We start from the raw sequence: 17,414 nt of genomic DNA, 5'->3' as shown, positions 1-17,414 counted from the left end.
GATAATCTCGCCTCTATGATAATCCAAAGTGTTAGCAAACGCCTGCCATTGATAAATTGCATAGGGACTTGCAATATTATAAAACCTGTTCTTGTTAAATTATTGCAGGGCATTCTTAGTTTAACAGTGCATGTAAACATAATAAGCTGTCTATGAACCATCCAGATATAGCATACATTCCAGTGTTAAATGTTATGGCATTTATCATGTTTGAACTTTTGAACCAGGATTCATATGTTTTTTAGTTGTGATGTAGTTTGTTTGTTGATGAATTAACTTTTAACAATACAGTCGGTGTAATTGTAAAATAATTTTAAATTGTTATAATTTCAAATTGGCAAAATAACTTTGTTTTAAATGTAATTGATGATCTTATGTTAGTCTTAATTATGATTAATGAATTTGAAGCTTAAAATGTATGTGTTAATTTGCACCATTTTTAAAGTACAATATCTTATTTAATAGAAAATTTAATAATAAAGTATTTATATGCGCATTTGAAAAGTGGAATTTATTATGTAAAAACCAGAGGCATTTAGGTTTGTGGCAAATTTTGGAAACTTAAAGTACATGAAGTCCTTCAGGCTGTTTATTTCACGTTAAACATTATCATTAAGTTTAATACTTGTCAGATTTAAACATTTGAGTTAATCTTACAACAGACAGGGTTAATATGACCACTTTTTAATCAAGAGTCTATTGATATTCTGAAGTGCTTCAAGGGACCTTCCAGATTTTCTTACCAGGCCAATATATTTTTCAACCAACGTTATCTGACTTAACTATTTGAGTAAGGGGACATCGTTCTCGTACAGTATTGAACAAATCACCGAACACGTGGTCTAGATATTAGTTTAGTGATTTATTTCCATGTTAGATTTACTTTTTAGCTGTTAATTTGACACTGATCCTTTGGTACACTTCCTGAGCATAAAGATGCAAATTATTGGAAGTTAAATTGAATGTGTACATCACAAAAGGCACCTTACTGTTGGAGTTAATAGAAAGGGTTTATTCAGGCTTTAACACAGTTGTTTATGTTATGAAGACATAAGCGGGACTGTGAAGATATGTTAGTTTATAATTGAAGTGCTTTTTTTTTCAAAATTGTGTGCATCATTTTGGCTTCAACATATACAATTCAAATCAACATATGAGCCCCATTCTGGGAAAACCGACCGTAATGCACGTGCATCTGCAGAGGCTAATCAGGAATGACACTTTCTGGAAGGACTGGATCTTTGTTGAAAATCTCCTTCCTTGAAACAAAAAGTGCAATATGAACATGAAGTTTGGCCCCAGATTAACAGGTTTGGGACACATTATACACATGATAAACCACAAAATCAAATGTTCAAAAAACCTGTCCATAGTCTCACAGACATTATAATAAAAAAAAATGTATGATCTAACGAATATGCCTGATTTTACCAAGCCACGAAATGGCATGTCACTTAAATAAAGTGAGAGTATACCATACATCTAACAAATCATTTACTGAAAGCTGGGCGTGTTTTTTTTATTATCTGTCATCTCTTAATATCAGATTCACAAGAGAAAATGTCAAATGATTTTTTCCTTTGGTCACATTTCCATGTTCTCTCTGTCATTTGTCTGTCATCAATGCAGCCATTCATTGTTGTCTAAACGATTTGGAACCATAAAGGAAGCCTTTGATGTTTTCCAATTAAAATTGTATATATGTTTTTTAGTTCCCTGAAAACATGGTATTGTGTTACCTCATTTTACAGTGACAGTGAGCAAATGTTCTTGAAACAATACTGACGACATTTTGTGTAAATTCAAGGAAACCAAACTGTATTTGGCTTCAATTCTGTTTCAATCTCCTTTGCGATTTGGTTTTAATAGCTCGTGTAAAGGATAGTTTGATCTTTATATCCCCCGATAATACTGTCAAAATTTTCTTCAATTGATAACAAATGTATATTATTGTTCACTTTTTAACAGCTTCGCAAATGTGCTCAGCACTGATCGCATCAGATTTGGAATATATTGATCATTATTTAAATCTTGCTCATAGAGTCCCCTCTAAATATAAAACAATTATTGATTTCATTTCAATTAAGATTAAAATATCTAGTGGCCTTTGCAATTAATACTTTAATGATAGGGCTATACCAAAAAAGGATGTTAAGAAGTGCCAATTTACAATAGTGTATCAAACTTTACCAATTATATAACTAGTTTCCCTTCGTCAATAATTTAAATCACTGAGAAATAAAGCCAAGGATTGTATTTTTAAGGCTAAAAGGAATCATTTTAATGAATCTTTTGTAAATCATAAGAATTATTTTAAATCCTATGGAAATCCTTAAAGGAACTTGGTCTACCTTGTTTAAAGGGCAATTCATCAACTTCATGCAACATTGGTCTGAAAATAAATGATGAAATCTAACTAAATTCAAGGTTGCTGAAAAATGTAATATGTTTTATTGTACTGTTGCATCTAATCTTACTGCCAAACGGCCGGCAACATTAACAAGATTTGGCAAGCAGTTTGTTTCTAATCTGTTTTCATCAAAAGGCATTACACCTTGTTGTTATTCTTTTTTATTGATGTCAGAAAATAGTATTTTAAAGTATTTGAATAAACTAGCGGAAAATAAAGCTACCGGCTTAGATGGTATCCCATCTCGTTTTGTTAGGGAAATTGCAACTATAAAAACTTTTCCTTTAACACGTATTGTAAATTTGTCACTTATACAAGGTATTGTGCCAGATGATTTAAAGGCTGCTAGAGTTTTTCCTCTTTTTAAAAAGAATGATACAACTGAAGTAGGTAATTAACGGCCTGTGTCTATTTTAAGTATTATTTCAAAAGTTTTTGAAAGAGTTGTATATGGCTAAATTTGTACTTATCTTACAGAAAATGATTTATTATATAAATTTCAATCTGCTGTTAGAGGTGTTTTTTCCACAGAAGCCTGCCTTATTTATTTGTCAGACTTCATTGGGTTTCATATGGATACTGGTCACCTTGTAGGTATGATTTTAATGGATCTTCATAAAGCTTTTGACACAGTAGACCATTCAGTCCTTCTTATGAAATTAGACACCATGGATCTCAGTCCTGATGTTTTACAATGGTTTTAGTCGTGCCTTTTTGACAGGCAACAACTTGTTGATGTATCTGGTTCTTTCTCTTCTATTGGTAAGATTATTTTCGGTGTCCCCCAGGGACCCATCTTGGGGCCACTACTGTTCTTAATATATATGAATGATCAGCAGGTAGTGGTTAAAACTAAACTTATTCTGTCTGCTAATGATTCTGCCATTCGTGTTGCCGGTAAAAACAGTCCCTCATTGAAAAAGAAGTGACAAATGAATTACAGTCTGTCAGTCATTGGTTAATTGACAATAAACTATCTCTTAATTTGGGTAAAACAGAGACAATTCAATTTGGTTCTAAACCTTGGTTAAAGTCAGGTACTTCTGTCAATGTTAGTTGTAATTACTCATATTCAGTCAACTTCTTCAGTCAAATATCTTGGTGCTACACTTGATCAGTCTCTGTCTGGTGGTTCCATGGCTAGTTCTGTTTTTAAAAAGGCCAATTCAAGGTTAGAGTTCCTGTATAGAAAACGTGATTTACTCTCATTCCACACTAAGCAACTTCTTGTCATGGCTAATCTAATGTCATTTCGATAACGCATGTATTTTGGCATCATGGTTTTACTAAATTTTGGAAAGATAAACTTCAGGTCACACAAAATAAAGTAATAAGGTTTGTCCTCAATCTAGGTCATAGGTCACATATAAGTAATGAACATTTTAAGGTTTTTAATTGGTTACCAGTTCAAAAGAGGGTGGAACAAACTACCCTTTGTCATGTTTTCAAAATCAAAAATGGTTTGGCTCCAGAATATATGAGTGAAAACTTTGTTCCCTTTGACACTCTTCATTCATACAAGACTAGGTCAAGTGAAAATGGGTTCTATATTTTACCCAAAGTCAACGGTTTTGGAGCTTAATCTTTTTCATATAACGCTTGTGTTCTGTGGAACAAACTACCTTCCTCTTTAAGGAATATTAAAAGTTTATCTAATTTTAAGTTGTCAGTTAAAACTCATCTTCTTAATATGCAATCATCCTGTTAGATCTATACAGTTAGTTTTTAATTGATCCACATGTTTAACATGTCTACTTTTTTATGCAAATAATTGTCTTTCATACCTTAAATCTGTGATATTCATCTCATGCCTCTCTATGTCAATACCATCAATTTCCAAGGACCACAATGGAAATATGAAGTTCTCTTTTTTGTGTAATTCTTTGTATGATGTTATTGACATGGTTTCATTTCTCATACATGTTTATTGTTTAACTGTTTTATCATGTATGTAGATATGATTTATCATGTTGTAGCATTAAACTGAAATAAATTTATCTATCTATCCCATCCTGATGACCCAGTAGAAAGTGAAAGTCGTTTGACCATGAACCACTTTTGGCTTCCATGATATAACATTGTCATTGTACCATAAAAGACCACAGTAGCCCACGTTTTGCTTAACAAACAACAAGTTCAAACTTCATCCTTTTTGTTGTTGCTTTTCTCAAAACAAAGTCTGATATTTTATATTGTTGTGTCTGTGATGTTTTATGTTTTATGTGATTACGCTTGTGGTTTTGTGTCTTCATGTTCATGTTTTGTGTGTTCATGCTACAGGTTAAATAACTTTCAGGGTAATTTTCTAGAACCACTTACATGTCTTTGAAAACGGAAAATAATTATGTAACATGCACTATTATACGATTATAAATCTAAGTCACTTAATCGGGCATTTATATTTGTTTGTACCTGTTGTACTAAGAAAGTAAGCTTTGTTATACATAGCGATGAAAGGTTTCCTGCCAAACCAGTGCAATACTATCAACATGCAAGACTTGTTGTATGCCACATGAACAGAACATTTATTTGTCATTAAAAAATGAAGTGCATTGTGCAGTTTAACATGTATAGAATCATGTTAGGTAGAAAATATTGGGATGAAAAACTTGTTGGTCAAGAATCGTCTAAAGACATTATTATCATGCTCTAAAGGCAGCGGGATATGGAATCGGCGTTGTCCATCAGTCCGTCCGTCCGCTTTCTACACCATTAATTTGCGGGGGATATCAATTAAATAAATATGCTTGTTATTTCTATTTATATTATGTTTATATTATATTTGATATCTTTTCTGTAGATTTATCAGCTAGATGTGCTAAACCTCAAGGCGATTTAGTCAATATCGAAAAGCAGTTCTATGATGACGGTGAGACTATCAGTATAACCAATAGAAACTGTGAAGCTGGATACCATCCGAGTTTCGGTGACTTAACACTTGCCTGCACAAGTGGACAATGGTCGAAGGAAATTAGCTGTGTGCCAGGTCTGTATCCTAATTAATATGTAATTATAATTTAGTTATTTTATGCTTGACTGTTTATGTGATTCTCCACGTTATACGTATGATTCTTTTGTTTTCGAACGCGTCATACTCCAGTTAGATTCGTTTGAGTGGAAGATCAGTTTTGCTCTATATCTATTTACAACAACAAGAATTGACTTGACATTTTTAATTATTGTTGGGTGAGAAATGTTCGACATTATAAATGGTAATAATTTGTCAACATCATTTTACACTTTTTAGCTCACCTGATTACTCTGGTGAGCTTTTGTGACCAGTCTTTGTCCGTCGTCTGTCCGTCCGTCCACATTTGTTCGTAACCACTCTAGAGGCCACATTTATTGTCCGATCTTCATGAAACTTGGTCCCATTAAAATCTCGGTCGAGTTTGAAACTGGGTCATGCCGGGTCAAAAACTAGGTCACTAGGTCAAAAAAAAAGAAAAAACCTGTAAACACTGTAGAAGTCACATTTCATGTCCAATCGTCATGTAACTTTGTCAAAATGTTTGTCTCAATAATATGTTGGTTGAGTTCAAAAGTGGTTCCGGTTCATTGAAAAACATGGCCGCCAGTCGGCGGGGCAGTTTTCCTCATTTTGGCGATAGAGAAACCTTGTAAACACTCTAGAAGTCACAATTTTTGCCCAATCATCATGGAAGTTGGTCACAACATTGGTTTTATTGATTTCTCGGAGGAGTTCGAAAACAGTCCAGATCGGTGGAAAAACAAGGCCGCCAGTGGGCGGGGCATTTTTCTCTATATGTATATAGTGAAAACATGTGAACACTCTAGAAGTCACATTTTGGGCCCAATTTTCATGCAATTTGGTCAGAACATTTGTTTCCTTGATATGAGAGTTAAGTTCGAAAATGGTTCCGATCCGTTGAAAAACATAGTTGCCAGGGGGACGGGGCAGTTTTTCTTATATTTATATAGTAAAAAGGTTTGTAAACAATCATGAATTAAGGTCATGTAACATGCGAGACACTCTTCTAAATATTTCATTTAAGTTTACAATAGTTACTCCCCTTTGACTATTAATGTTTTCAAAATAATACTGTATAGATGTGTGTATCATTTGTGTTAATTGTTATTCGATGTTCAATGTTGGTTTTTTTAGCACACCTGATTGCTCAGGTGAGCTTTTGTGACCGGTCTTTGTTCGTCGTCCGTCAGTCCGTCCGTTAACATTTGTTCTTAACCACTCTAGAGGGCACATTTCTTTTCCGATCTTCATGAAACTTGGTCAGAAGCTTTGTCCCAACGATATCTCGGTCGAGTTCGAAACTGGGTCATGCCGGGTAAAAAACTAGGTCACTAGGTCAAAAAAAGAAAAACCTTGTAAACACTGTAGAAGTCACATTTCATGCCCAATCTTCATGAAACTTTGTCAAAATGTTTGTCTTAATGATATGTTGGTTGTTTTTAAAAGTGATTCTGGTCTGTTGAAAAACATGGTCGCCAGTGGGCGGTGCAGTTTTCCTTATTTGGCTATAGAGATACCTTGTGAACACTCTAGAGGCCACATTTTTGTCCGATCTTCATGAAACTCGGTCAGAAGATTTGTCCCAATGATATCTCGATGGAGTTGGAAAGTGGATCATGCTGGGTCAAAAACAAGTTCACAAGGTCAAAAAAAAGAAAAACCTTGTAAACACTGTAGAAGTCACATGTCATGCCCAATCCTCATGTAACTTTGTCAAAATGTTTGTCTTAATGATATGTTGGTTGAGTTCAAAAGTGGTTCTGGTCCGTTGAAAAACATGGCCGCCAGTGGGCGGGGCAGTTTTCCTTATTTGGCTTTAGAGAAACCTTGTAAACACACTAGAAGTCAGAATTTTTGCCCAATCATCATGAACGTTGGACAAAACATTGGTTTTATTGATATCTCGGACGAGTTTGAAAATGGTCCAGATCGGTGAAAAACATGGCCGCCAGTGGGCGGGGCATTTTTCTCTATAATAATAATCTATATATATGTATATAGTGAAAACATGTGAACACTCTTAAAGTCACATTTTTGGCCCAATTTTCATGAAATTTGGTCAGAACATTTGTTTCCTTGATACGAGAGTTGAGTTTAAAAAATGGTTCCGGTCAGTTGAATAACATGGCTGCCGAGGGGGGCAGTTTTTTTCTTATATTTATATAGTAAAAAAAGCTTGTGAACACTCTAGAAGTCACAATTTTTGCACAATCATCATGAAACTGAAATGATTGGTTTTATATATATCTCAGATGAGTTCGCAAATGGTCCCGATAGGTCGAAAAACATGGCCGCCAGGGTGGAGGGCAGTTTTCCTTATGTGACTAGAAAAAACCTTGTGATCGAACACTATAGATGTCTCATTTTTTGCCTAATCATCGTGAAACTTAGTCAATACATTGGTTTTATTGATTTCTCGGACAAGTTGGAAAATGGCTCGGATCGGTTAAACACGCTTTTTAGCTCACCTGATTGCTCAGGTGAGGTTTTAGAATTGGTCTTTGTCCGCAGTCCGTTCGTCCACATTTGGTTTGTAAACACTCTAGCATTCACACTTCTCAAGCATTCTTTATGAAAGTTACTGAAAGAGCTCAGTCAAGTTTGATAATGAGCAAAATCACATAATTAATGCCATAATTATTGCCCTTAGATTGTCCAAATTTTCATTATATTATACAAAATCATTGTAAACACTCTAGAGGTCACAATTTTGTTTCAGATTTTATGAATCTTGGTCAAAATATTTATTTTTGTAACCAAAGTTTGATGTTTGGTAAGGGGGGTCAACTCAAAATATAGGTCACCAGGTAAAATCTTACAAAAACAAAAACACTCCATACGCCAGAGTGTTGGTTCAATAATGATGAGACTTGACCAGGATGTTTGTCTGGACAATATCTAGGTCAAGATTGACGTTCGGTAAAGATTAAATTAACCGACTCCTGTCAGGTGAGCGAACTAGGGCCATCTTGGCCCTCTTGTTTTTGAAACCAATGGTTTCGATTTGCGCAGAACATAAGGTTTCAGTAAGTATGAATTCGAATAGAAAAGTTGATGATTTCAAGATACATTTATTTTTTAATTAAGATTAACAAAAATAAAATAATTTACATTAGTGCTTACAAAATCAAAATATATTATCAACATTACTTCTAGAACTGTACATATAACTTTTAAACATTGAGTTTGGAGATCAGAATGAGATATTCTGTCAGATGACTATTGTATAGTCTACATATAGCTATATTATGTAAAAGTAATTGAAATGCTTAAATGTTAAAAGTTGGCTACGCATTAGTGCATTCTGTTGGGGGCACTATACTTATACTTACACTATACTAATTAGAATAAGGAACTGTTCCTTATTCCTTATTCAGGCTTAACATATTTGATATAGGGTTTCACAGAAAAATAATATATTCAATTCTTAAGTAAATCTAAACAAAGTAACTCGAATACATTTACTTTATATATGAAGTTACATGTTCATGTTTCTTACTCGCGATTGCATATCATTTCTTGTTTAAATCGAACAGATATTTTCTAATTCGAATTTCAACTTCATATCCGCAAAACCTAAAGCATATAACATTATTATCCCCACGCTTTTTCTTCGCCGATCGTCCGTCCTGGCCACTATCTCCTTCTACACTATTAGCACTAGAACCTTGAAACTTACACACATGGTAGCTATAAGCATATGTGCGACAGTGCACTATTTGGAATTTTGATCTGACCCATAGGTTAAAAGTGATGGGGGTTGGGGTGGAGCCGCGATTCGAAAAAGGCTCATAACTACTGTGTCCCTTCAGATATGGCTTTCATATTTGGAATGCATTTGTATCTAGACAAAACCTTTCCATGCGCATACAATTTTTAACCCCTGTGACCTTAACCTTGAACTTGAGGTCAGCGTTCAGGTGTCGTATCTGCGACCGCGATTAGAAAAAGGCTAATAACTACTGAGTCCCTTCAAATATTGCTTTCATATTTGGTATGTATGTGTATCTGGACAACAACTTTCCATGCGCACTTATTTTTTAACCCCTGTGACCTTGGATTTGAGGTCGGCATTCAGGTTTCAAAATCTGCGACCGCGACTCAAAAAGGCTCATACCTACTTTGTATCTTCATATATTTTTTTCATATTTGGTACGCATGTGTATCTGAACAACACATTTCCATGCGCATGAAATGTTTGAACTTTAGGTCTGCGTTCAGGCTTCGAAATCTGCTTCCGCGATACAAAAAAGCTCATAACGTCTGTGTCCTTTCAGATATTGCTTTCATATTTGGTACGCATGTGTATCTTGACAAGAACTTTCCATGCGCATAAAAGTTCTGATCCATGTGACCTTGACCTTTAACTTAGAGTCCGCGTTAAGATTTCAAAATCTATTATCAGGTTATCTCCGCCCTGTCCGTCGGTCCATCCGTCCTTGCCACTATCTCCTCCTACATTATTAGCACTAGAACCTTGAAACTTACACACATGGTAGCTATGAGCATATGTGCGACAGTGCACTATTTGGAATTGTGATCTGACTCCTTGGTCAACAGTTATGGGGATTGGAGTGAGGCCGGGTCAAAGATTTTCACTCATTTTTATGCCCCCGGTAGGGTGACATGTCAGTTTGTCAGTATTTCTGTCCGTCCGTCCGAAACTTTTAATGGTCATAACTTTTTAGCTCATCTATTTTTTGAAAAAAAATTATGAGCTACTGTCATCACCTTGGCGTCGGCGTCGGCGTTGGCGTCGGCGTCCGATTAAGTTTTGCATTTAGGTCCACTTTTCTCAGAAAGTATCAATGCTATTGCATTCAAACTTGGTACACTTACTTGCTATCATGAGGGGACTGGGCAGGCAAAGTTAGATAACTCTGGCGTGCATTTTGACAGAATTATGTGCCCTTTTTATACTTAGAAAATTGAAAACTTTGGTTAAGTTTTGTGTTTCGGTCCATTTTATTCCTTAAGTAACAAAGCTATTGCTTTCATACTTGCAACACTTAATAACTATCATAAGGGGACTGTGCAGGCAAAGTTTTGTAACTCTGACTGGCATTTTGACAGAATTATGTGCCCTTTTTAGACTTAGAAAATTGAAAATTTGGTTAAGTTTTGTGTTTAGGTCAACTTAATTCCTACAGTATCAAATCTATTGCTTTCATACTTGCAACACTTATTAACTATCATAAGGGGACTGTGTAGGCAAAGTTATGTAACTCTGACTGGCATTTGGACGGAATTATGGGCTTTTTATACTTAGAATATTGAACATTTGGTTAAGTTTTGTGTTTTTGCCCACTTTACCCCTAAAGTATCATAGATATTGCTTTCATACTTGGAACACTCGCAAACTATCATAAGGGTACAGTAAAAGGACAAGTTGCATAACTCTGGTTGTCATTTTTACGGAATTATGGCCAATTTTTTACTTAATAACTTTGAATATATGGTTAAATTTAGTGTTTCGATCCACTTTACTTCTAAAGAATCAAGTCTATTGCTTTCAAACTTCAAATACTTTCATGCTATCATGAGGTTACTGTACCTGGCAAGTTGAATTTTACCTTGACCTTTGAATGACCTTGACTCTCATGGTCAAATTATTAAATTTTGCTAAAATTGCCATAACTTTATTTATGATTAGATTTGATTGATACTTTGACAAAACTACTCTTACCTGACATACCACAATAGACTCCACCCAAACCATCCCCCGTGCCCTCCCCCCCCCCCCCGAACCCCCCCCCCGTAATTTTTTTTTATAAAGATCATCCCACAAATGACCACCACACCCTCACACTATACCCCCCCACCCCCAAACCCCACCCCCCCTCCCAATTTTTTTTCTAAACGGTTAAAAACACAAATATTTATTTTTATTATTTTATTTTTGAAATATCGTCCAACCATCGCACCCAAGAATCCCCTCCCCCCCCCCACCCACCCCCGAATTTTTTTTTTTTGCATTTTTTTTTCGCATTTTTGGAAGATAATGTAATAAATGTCCACACCCCACACTATACACCCCTCTTCACTCCACCCCTCCCTTCTTTGTGATTGAAATTGAGAGTCCCTTCACCTTTAAAAAGAAAATCGATGAGCGGTCTGCACCCGCTCTTGTTTAATATTGAACATAGCAACTTGATATTTGGCATGCATGTGCATCTCATGCAGCTGCACATTTTGAAGTGTGAGAGGAAAAGGTCAAGTTCATCCTTCAAGGTCAAATGTCAAATATATGGCGTCTGTCCGTCCGTCCGAAAACTTTAACATTGGCCATAACTTTTTCAATATTGAAGATAGCAACTTGATATTTGGCATGCATGTGTATCTCATGGAGCTGAACATTTTGAATGGTGTAAAATTACGGTCAAGGTCATCCTTCAAGGTAAAACGTCAAATATATGGCGTCTGTCCGTCCGTCCGAAAACTTAAACATTGGCCATAACTTTTTCAATATTGAAGAAAACAACTTGATATTTGGCATGCATGTGCATCTCATGGCGCTGCACATTTTGAGTGGTGAAAAGTGAAGGTAAAGGTCATCCTTTAAGGTCAAAGGTTAAGGTCAAAGGTCAAATTTTGCAATATGGAATATAGCAACTCGATATTTGGCATACATGCGTTTCTCATGGAGCTGCACATTTTGAAAGGTGAAATGTCAAGGTCAAGGTCATCCTTCAAGGTCAAAGGTCAAATATATGGATTCAAAGCGGCGCAGTAGGGGGCATTGTGTTTCACGAACATTGCTCTTGTTTTAGGTTATTTGACATTAACTTCTTCATTTCTACACTGATTTACTTTAAATTGATACTGAAAATATCTTATGCCAATACAGTCAATCACAAATATGCATGGCCCCATTATCAACCATGGTGCGCCCCTGGGTCAAACATGCGGCATGGGGATACGCGTCGGCCTCTGCCGCGCCATTTCTATTTTTGTATGTATGTGATAAAAAGTGCAATTTGTACATTTCAGCATGTCTTTTTTCATTTATAATCCAGTTCCTTTTTCGCGGCTGAATAAGGAAAAGGAACCAGTTCAAGCCGAATAAGGGACTTGCATTTTCTTACTTAAACATCAACGAAATTGATCCAAAGTTAAACAAATATAAGCATCATTATATATAGGTTGTATATTTAAAATGCTAAAAGCTACAAATTTTACTTAGTTTTAAGTAATGACAATCCAGTTCCATTTTCAGTTTGAATAAGGAATAAGGAACTGTCATGTTCTTTCTATAAATTATAAATAAAAAACAAACAATGAGACGAATGCATGAACGAAAATGATTGTACATGTAGGAAGGGTATACAAATATTAATTTCAGTGCATTTCTACTTTGTTGTATTTAATTAGTACATAGTTCCTTATTCGATTTGAATAAGATAAGGAATAAGGAACTGGTTCCATATTCCTTATTCAAATCGAATAAGGAACTGGCATTTTTTAACTTAACAAATAAATTAAGAGGTGTTGCTGCAGTTTTGTTGATTTTTTTTGCATCTAATAGATTATATCCAAAGTTTATATTTAAGATATATATACAAATACTGTATGAACAATGAAATAAAAACATAGGGTCACCGGCCTTGTATTGATTTTATTCACCATTATTTAATATGTACTTTTGCAATCAAACTGAAAAATCTCTAATTGCGTAAACATAATTAATAATCTATGACATTGGCAACATGTAGATATTATATAAGCTAAGATACATCATATACCATTTAATTAAACCACACACTACCTATCAATTGGAGTACACAAGTTCAGTCTTAAGAAATTCATTTTGTATAATGTTAATGTCACCTAAACATTGTCCTTTTTGACAATTGTAACCACATTAATGGAATTTAAAAAAAAATCTGTTTTATAGAATTCTGCGAAACTGCTCAAATATATTTATCTACGTATTGTCACCATAAAACACAAATACAAAAATGGGGTCACCGCACATTTAACAGAGATGTTTTCTTTTAACAATACCTTCTTTCGACGTAAAATTTCATTAAATACAGCAATTAGGCAAACGCCAATTACCGGTACATAGATAGTTAGAAATATGCATGTGGACAACACCTTTCCATGCGCATAAAATTCAGTGCAAATAAGGAATAAGGAACTAGCATGTTCATACTAAACAAAATATTAAAATGAACCAAAGAGACCACTACTTGTACATATTGCATGTTATTATTGGTAGTCCTATTGTCAATTTTTCTATACAATGTCAGTTCCTTTTTCTTGTATTTTTTTTCTGAATATGAAAAATGTATATTTTTCCACTTTTATTCATACCTACTTGTTATGAAATAAGCGATCGAAACTTCTCAATCGGAACTCATACCAAATTATGAATGTGTTTTTATTCGACACAAGCATAAATTAGGCGACAGACATACGAACTTGTTCATGTAAACTTTGCTTCTTAAAGATAGTTTTTCTAACATGTATATCTATATCATCAGTTTTTTATGAACATTCATGTACTGTTTGCTTATTAAGATACCGTTAAATGGCTATTTTTTCTCTCGTTAGTTTCTATGTTAATCTAGATACATATATATTTTGTTTCGTGCATCTAAATGGACGTGTATATGTTATATGTATAATCGATTAGTAAGATTAATCCTAACACGTTTTCTTAAGCACACATTTGTTTCATACGCTTCCTTTGGAAGCATGAGCTTACGTTTTTTTATCACTACAAATTTCGTTTTCAGATATTTAGATAGTCAATGTGGCGGACATTTGTTTTACACATTTTCTTGAAGCAATAGTTACCAACAAATATAGTTAGTTATCCTTTTATTCCGGCTATTGATCTAGATATATTTCGTTTTCGGATATTAAGATCGACAATGTGGCGGAAATATAGTTACCAACACGCATTAATGTACCGTTATTCATCCTTTATTCCTTTGAGAGTATCCGTTTAGTAGGTCTAAGCATATTTCGTGTTTTTATTTTTCCCACGTATATTTAGCTTGACAATATGTGAAAGCGTCCATGTTTTGATCTAAGATACTTATTTTTTGTTATATTGTTATAATTTTAATCGTGAATATCCGTCAGTTTATCTAAGCGTATCTCGTTTTCGTAATTTTTTTATCACCAATACGACGAACGCAAGAACCTTTTTTCACTGACAGAGAACTTGATTAAACGTGTTATTATACAAAACACACAAATAATACAGATGTATACAAATGATAAGTTCAAAATATTTAGATTAAATATGTTAATTTTTCACTGTCATGAATATTTAAGACTAATTATAATGTATGCTGTTCGTATCAAGATAATTGTTATCATGTTATTAGTTATGTCATGGTTAATTCGAAATGTTATGTATCTCACGACACACATACACACACCCGCACGCACTCGCACGCATACACACACACACACACGCACGCATGCACGCAAACACACGCACGCGCCCATGCACGCACGCACACAGACAAACATGCACAATTGCATAAACCCTTGAATGAAGCAATGGTTTTGTAAACTGTTATTTACATTATCGGATGTTAAAAAAATTAATATGTAAAAACGTTGACCTTATCGAATATATGTACATGATATTTGCACCTTGTGCACAATTTTATATGCAGAAACGTTGAATATTAAATAAGGCTTCTTATTTAAGTTGTCTTTAATCTCTTCATGTATAGGTAATATGAACAATAAAACATAACAGGGATTTTGTGTGGATAATCTTTAATGTACTTTACAAAATGCTATTCAGACAAACACTTAGGCCACAATTAAAATATTGTTGGTTTGCCCTTTACCGACCCTAGATTTTACAGGTGGTTAGGTAGGTAGGAAAATTATTTTATTTTATTTTAGAAATTATATTTTAAATACACTAATAGTCTATGAATATTTATAACACTGGTATTAAATTTATGTTTAAACCATATGTGATATGAAACCATGCATGACATGTCTTTAAAAAAATAATTTTGAAATCGGAACCACATGTACTTATTGTTTTGAACAAAATGGCGGACTAAGTTGACAGTTTATGGACGCTTGCATAACTGCGCACCTCCTATTATTCCAAAATATTGACTACAGTATATGTCATTCACAGATGTTGATAATGACTCCTAACACTTCCCATATACATTTGGTTTAAAATCATATCTCGCAATATTGAACGCTTAATTACAACAACCAGTTTTGAAAAAAGGTCGCACATAAATCAACCTTTACAACAATAATTGTTGTGCAGACACCTTTTTTAAACAGAAGATTACTCCACGAGGTCGGATATTCATGTAAAAATAGTCATTTAATGAGTCCATATATAATTAAGAGCGGTGTATGCACATATTCGTTATTGAACATATTCCTCCTAATTAAGCACAATATATTTAAAGAACATACTTTTTTCTCGTCGATGATAGAAGCTTGTCACCGTTCGCCAACCAATTTCACTCCTCTGCACTTAACTTGCTGCAACATGGCTAAACTTGTCGAACGTTTGCTTCGCACGTACACCACTTTGACGGTTGGGATTGGTGGAATGTTTAAGACTTCCTAGTCAAAGATCCTAGTAACAAGTGGGCTGTAAGCGAAATAAACAAGACAGCCTTGTGCGTTCCAACCGTTGTACCATTTACGCCCTTAGACTTAGTTGAAATAACAAGTGATACTTGAAAAAATTGCGATTGCTATAAAGCGGCCCGTACATGTGTAGAAACCGCGCTCTATGAAACGGTTTAATTGGATGTGCGTGAAGTGCCGTCCCAGATTAGCTTGTGCGGTACCCTTCGTGTGTGTTTAAATGCCTGTAATTTAGTATATTTTTGAATAGATTTTAATAGAATTAATTTGTGATAACAGGTTTTCAAGTTATAATGTTAAACAAAAATTTGCACATTCATCATAATTTTCATTATTTTTGTCTTTATTTTAAAATGTGTTTAAAAGCGGGTGCTGTTTAGTGTACATTAGCTTTTTGCACAAAATGAAATTGATATCTACCTATGGGTTTGTGTGAGTTTGTGTTCGAGAGTGCAGTAATTTTCATGGAATGAATACTGGGTATAAGGATAATTTATAGAATGTAAAGAACTTAAAAAGCCGATTCAAATGAAAGTATATGCTAGATATTTTATACGGGTTCTAAGATATCACATTACACTGAAACATTTTACTGTGACTGCTTCAAACTTTTCATTCACTTGGTGACTTTTATTAAAATTTGTAAGCCTTACAAATACAACACCAATTTCACTATTAAAGTAAAAAAAACGACGCGACTTTTCCCAATCTGAAAGGCCGCGGCCATGTTCTCGAAATGGTGAAGAATTAAAAAAAAACATTTCTAACTTAGCCAAGTGACTTGCGGAACTAAGTAAACGATGGACAATTTAAGAAACATATACTTCGTTAAAATGAAAGCAATTTAAAACATATGTGTTCCCATACTGCTCGTCGGGTCCAAGAAATATATCCAAATCATCCCCAAAAATTAAATGCTGCAAGCTATAGATCCTGCAATTACGTATTTGCTGAGTGTTCTTATGTCATTTGCGAGTTTTAATTTGGGTAAATACATTCATATTGAACTGTTCAGTACGACTAAAGTTATAGTCAAACATATACATTTTCGTGTAAATAGAAATAAGTGCGGATACTTTGTTAGCGGTGTAAGGGCCTCAGCAAAAATATATGTAAGTAAAAATAAATAGTTTGTACATATCTGTTTGGACTCCGGACCATTTTAAAGGGACCTGTTCACGTTTTGATAAATTGAAAAAAAATGAAACATAAAATGTTTCAGATTTGGAAATGTTCGCTGTAGTTTTTTTTAAAGAAAACAGTAATACGAGAGTTGCCTTCAAAATGAACAAAAGGAATCCGTGTTTTTTCAAGTACATCCACGGTTTTCTCGAACCATTGTTGAGTTAGCAGATGTGTTAAATACTATACTTCAATGAACATGCAATTTGTCAATATTATTCAACATGCCTC

General features: G+C 34.4%; 1 protein-coding gene across 7 annotated transcripts in view; it reads left to right on the top strand.

The window, feature by feature from the left end:
• The window catches only part of LOC127853079 (adhesion G protein-coupled receptor L2-like), a 93,999-nt gene that overhangs the window by 56,503 nt on the left and 20,082 nt on the right, over positions 1 to 17,414 (top strand). For all 7 annotated transcript variants that reach the window (XR_008036433.1, XR_008036432.1, XR_008036431.1 and 4 more), the window contains exon 4: positions 5,211 to 5,396. Coding sequence is in view for 4 of the 7 variants with exons in the window: in XM_052387272.1 (XP_052243232.1) it covers positions 5,211 to 5,396 (186 nt within the window). In the remaining 3 variants the exon portion in view is untranslated. The remainder of the gene's footprint in view (positions 1 to 5,210; positions 5,397 to 17,414) is intronic.

This window comes from Dreissena polymorpha, chromosome 12, assembly GCF_020536995.1.
Source record: "Dreissena polymorpha isolate Duluth1 chromosome 12, UMN_Dpol_1.0, whole genome shotgun sequence".
NCBI classification, from domain to species: Eukaryota; Metazoa; Mollusca; class Bivalvia; order Myida; family Dreissenidae; genus Dreissena; species Dreissena polymorpha.
The sequence above is the reverse complement of the archived record's forward strand: the minus strand, read 5'-3'. Positions and strand labels throughout refer to the sequence as shown.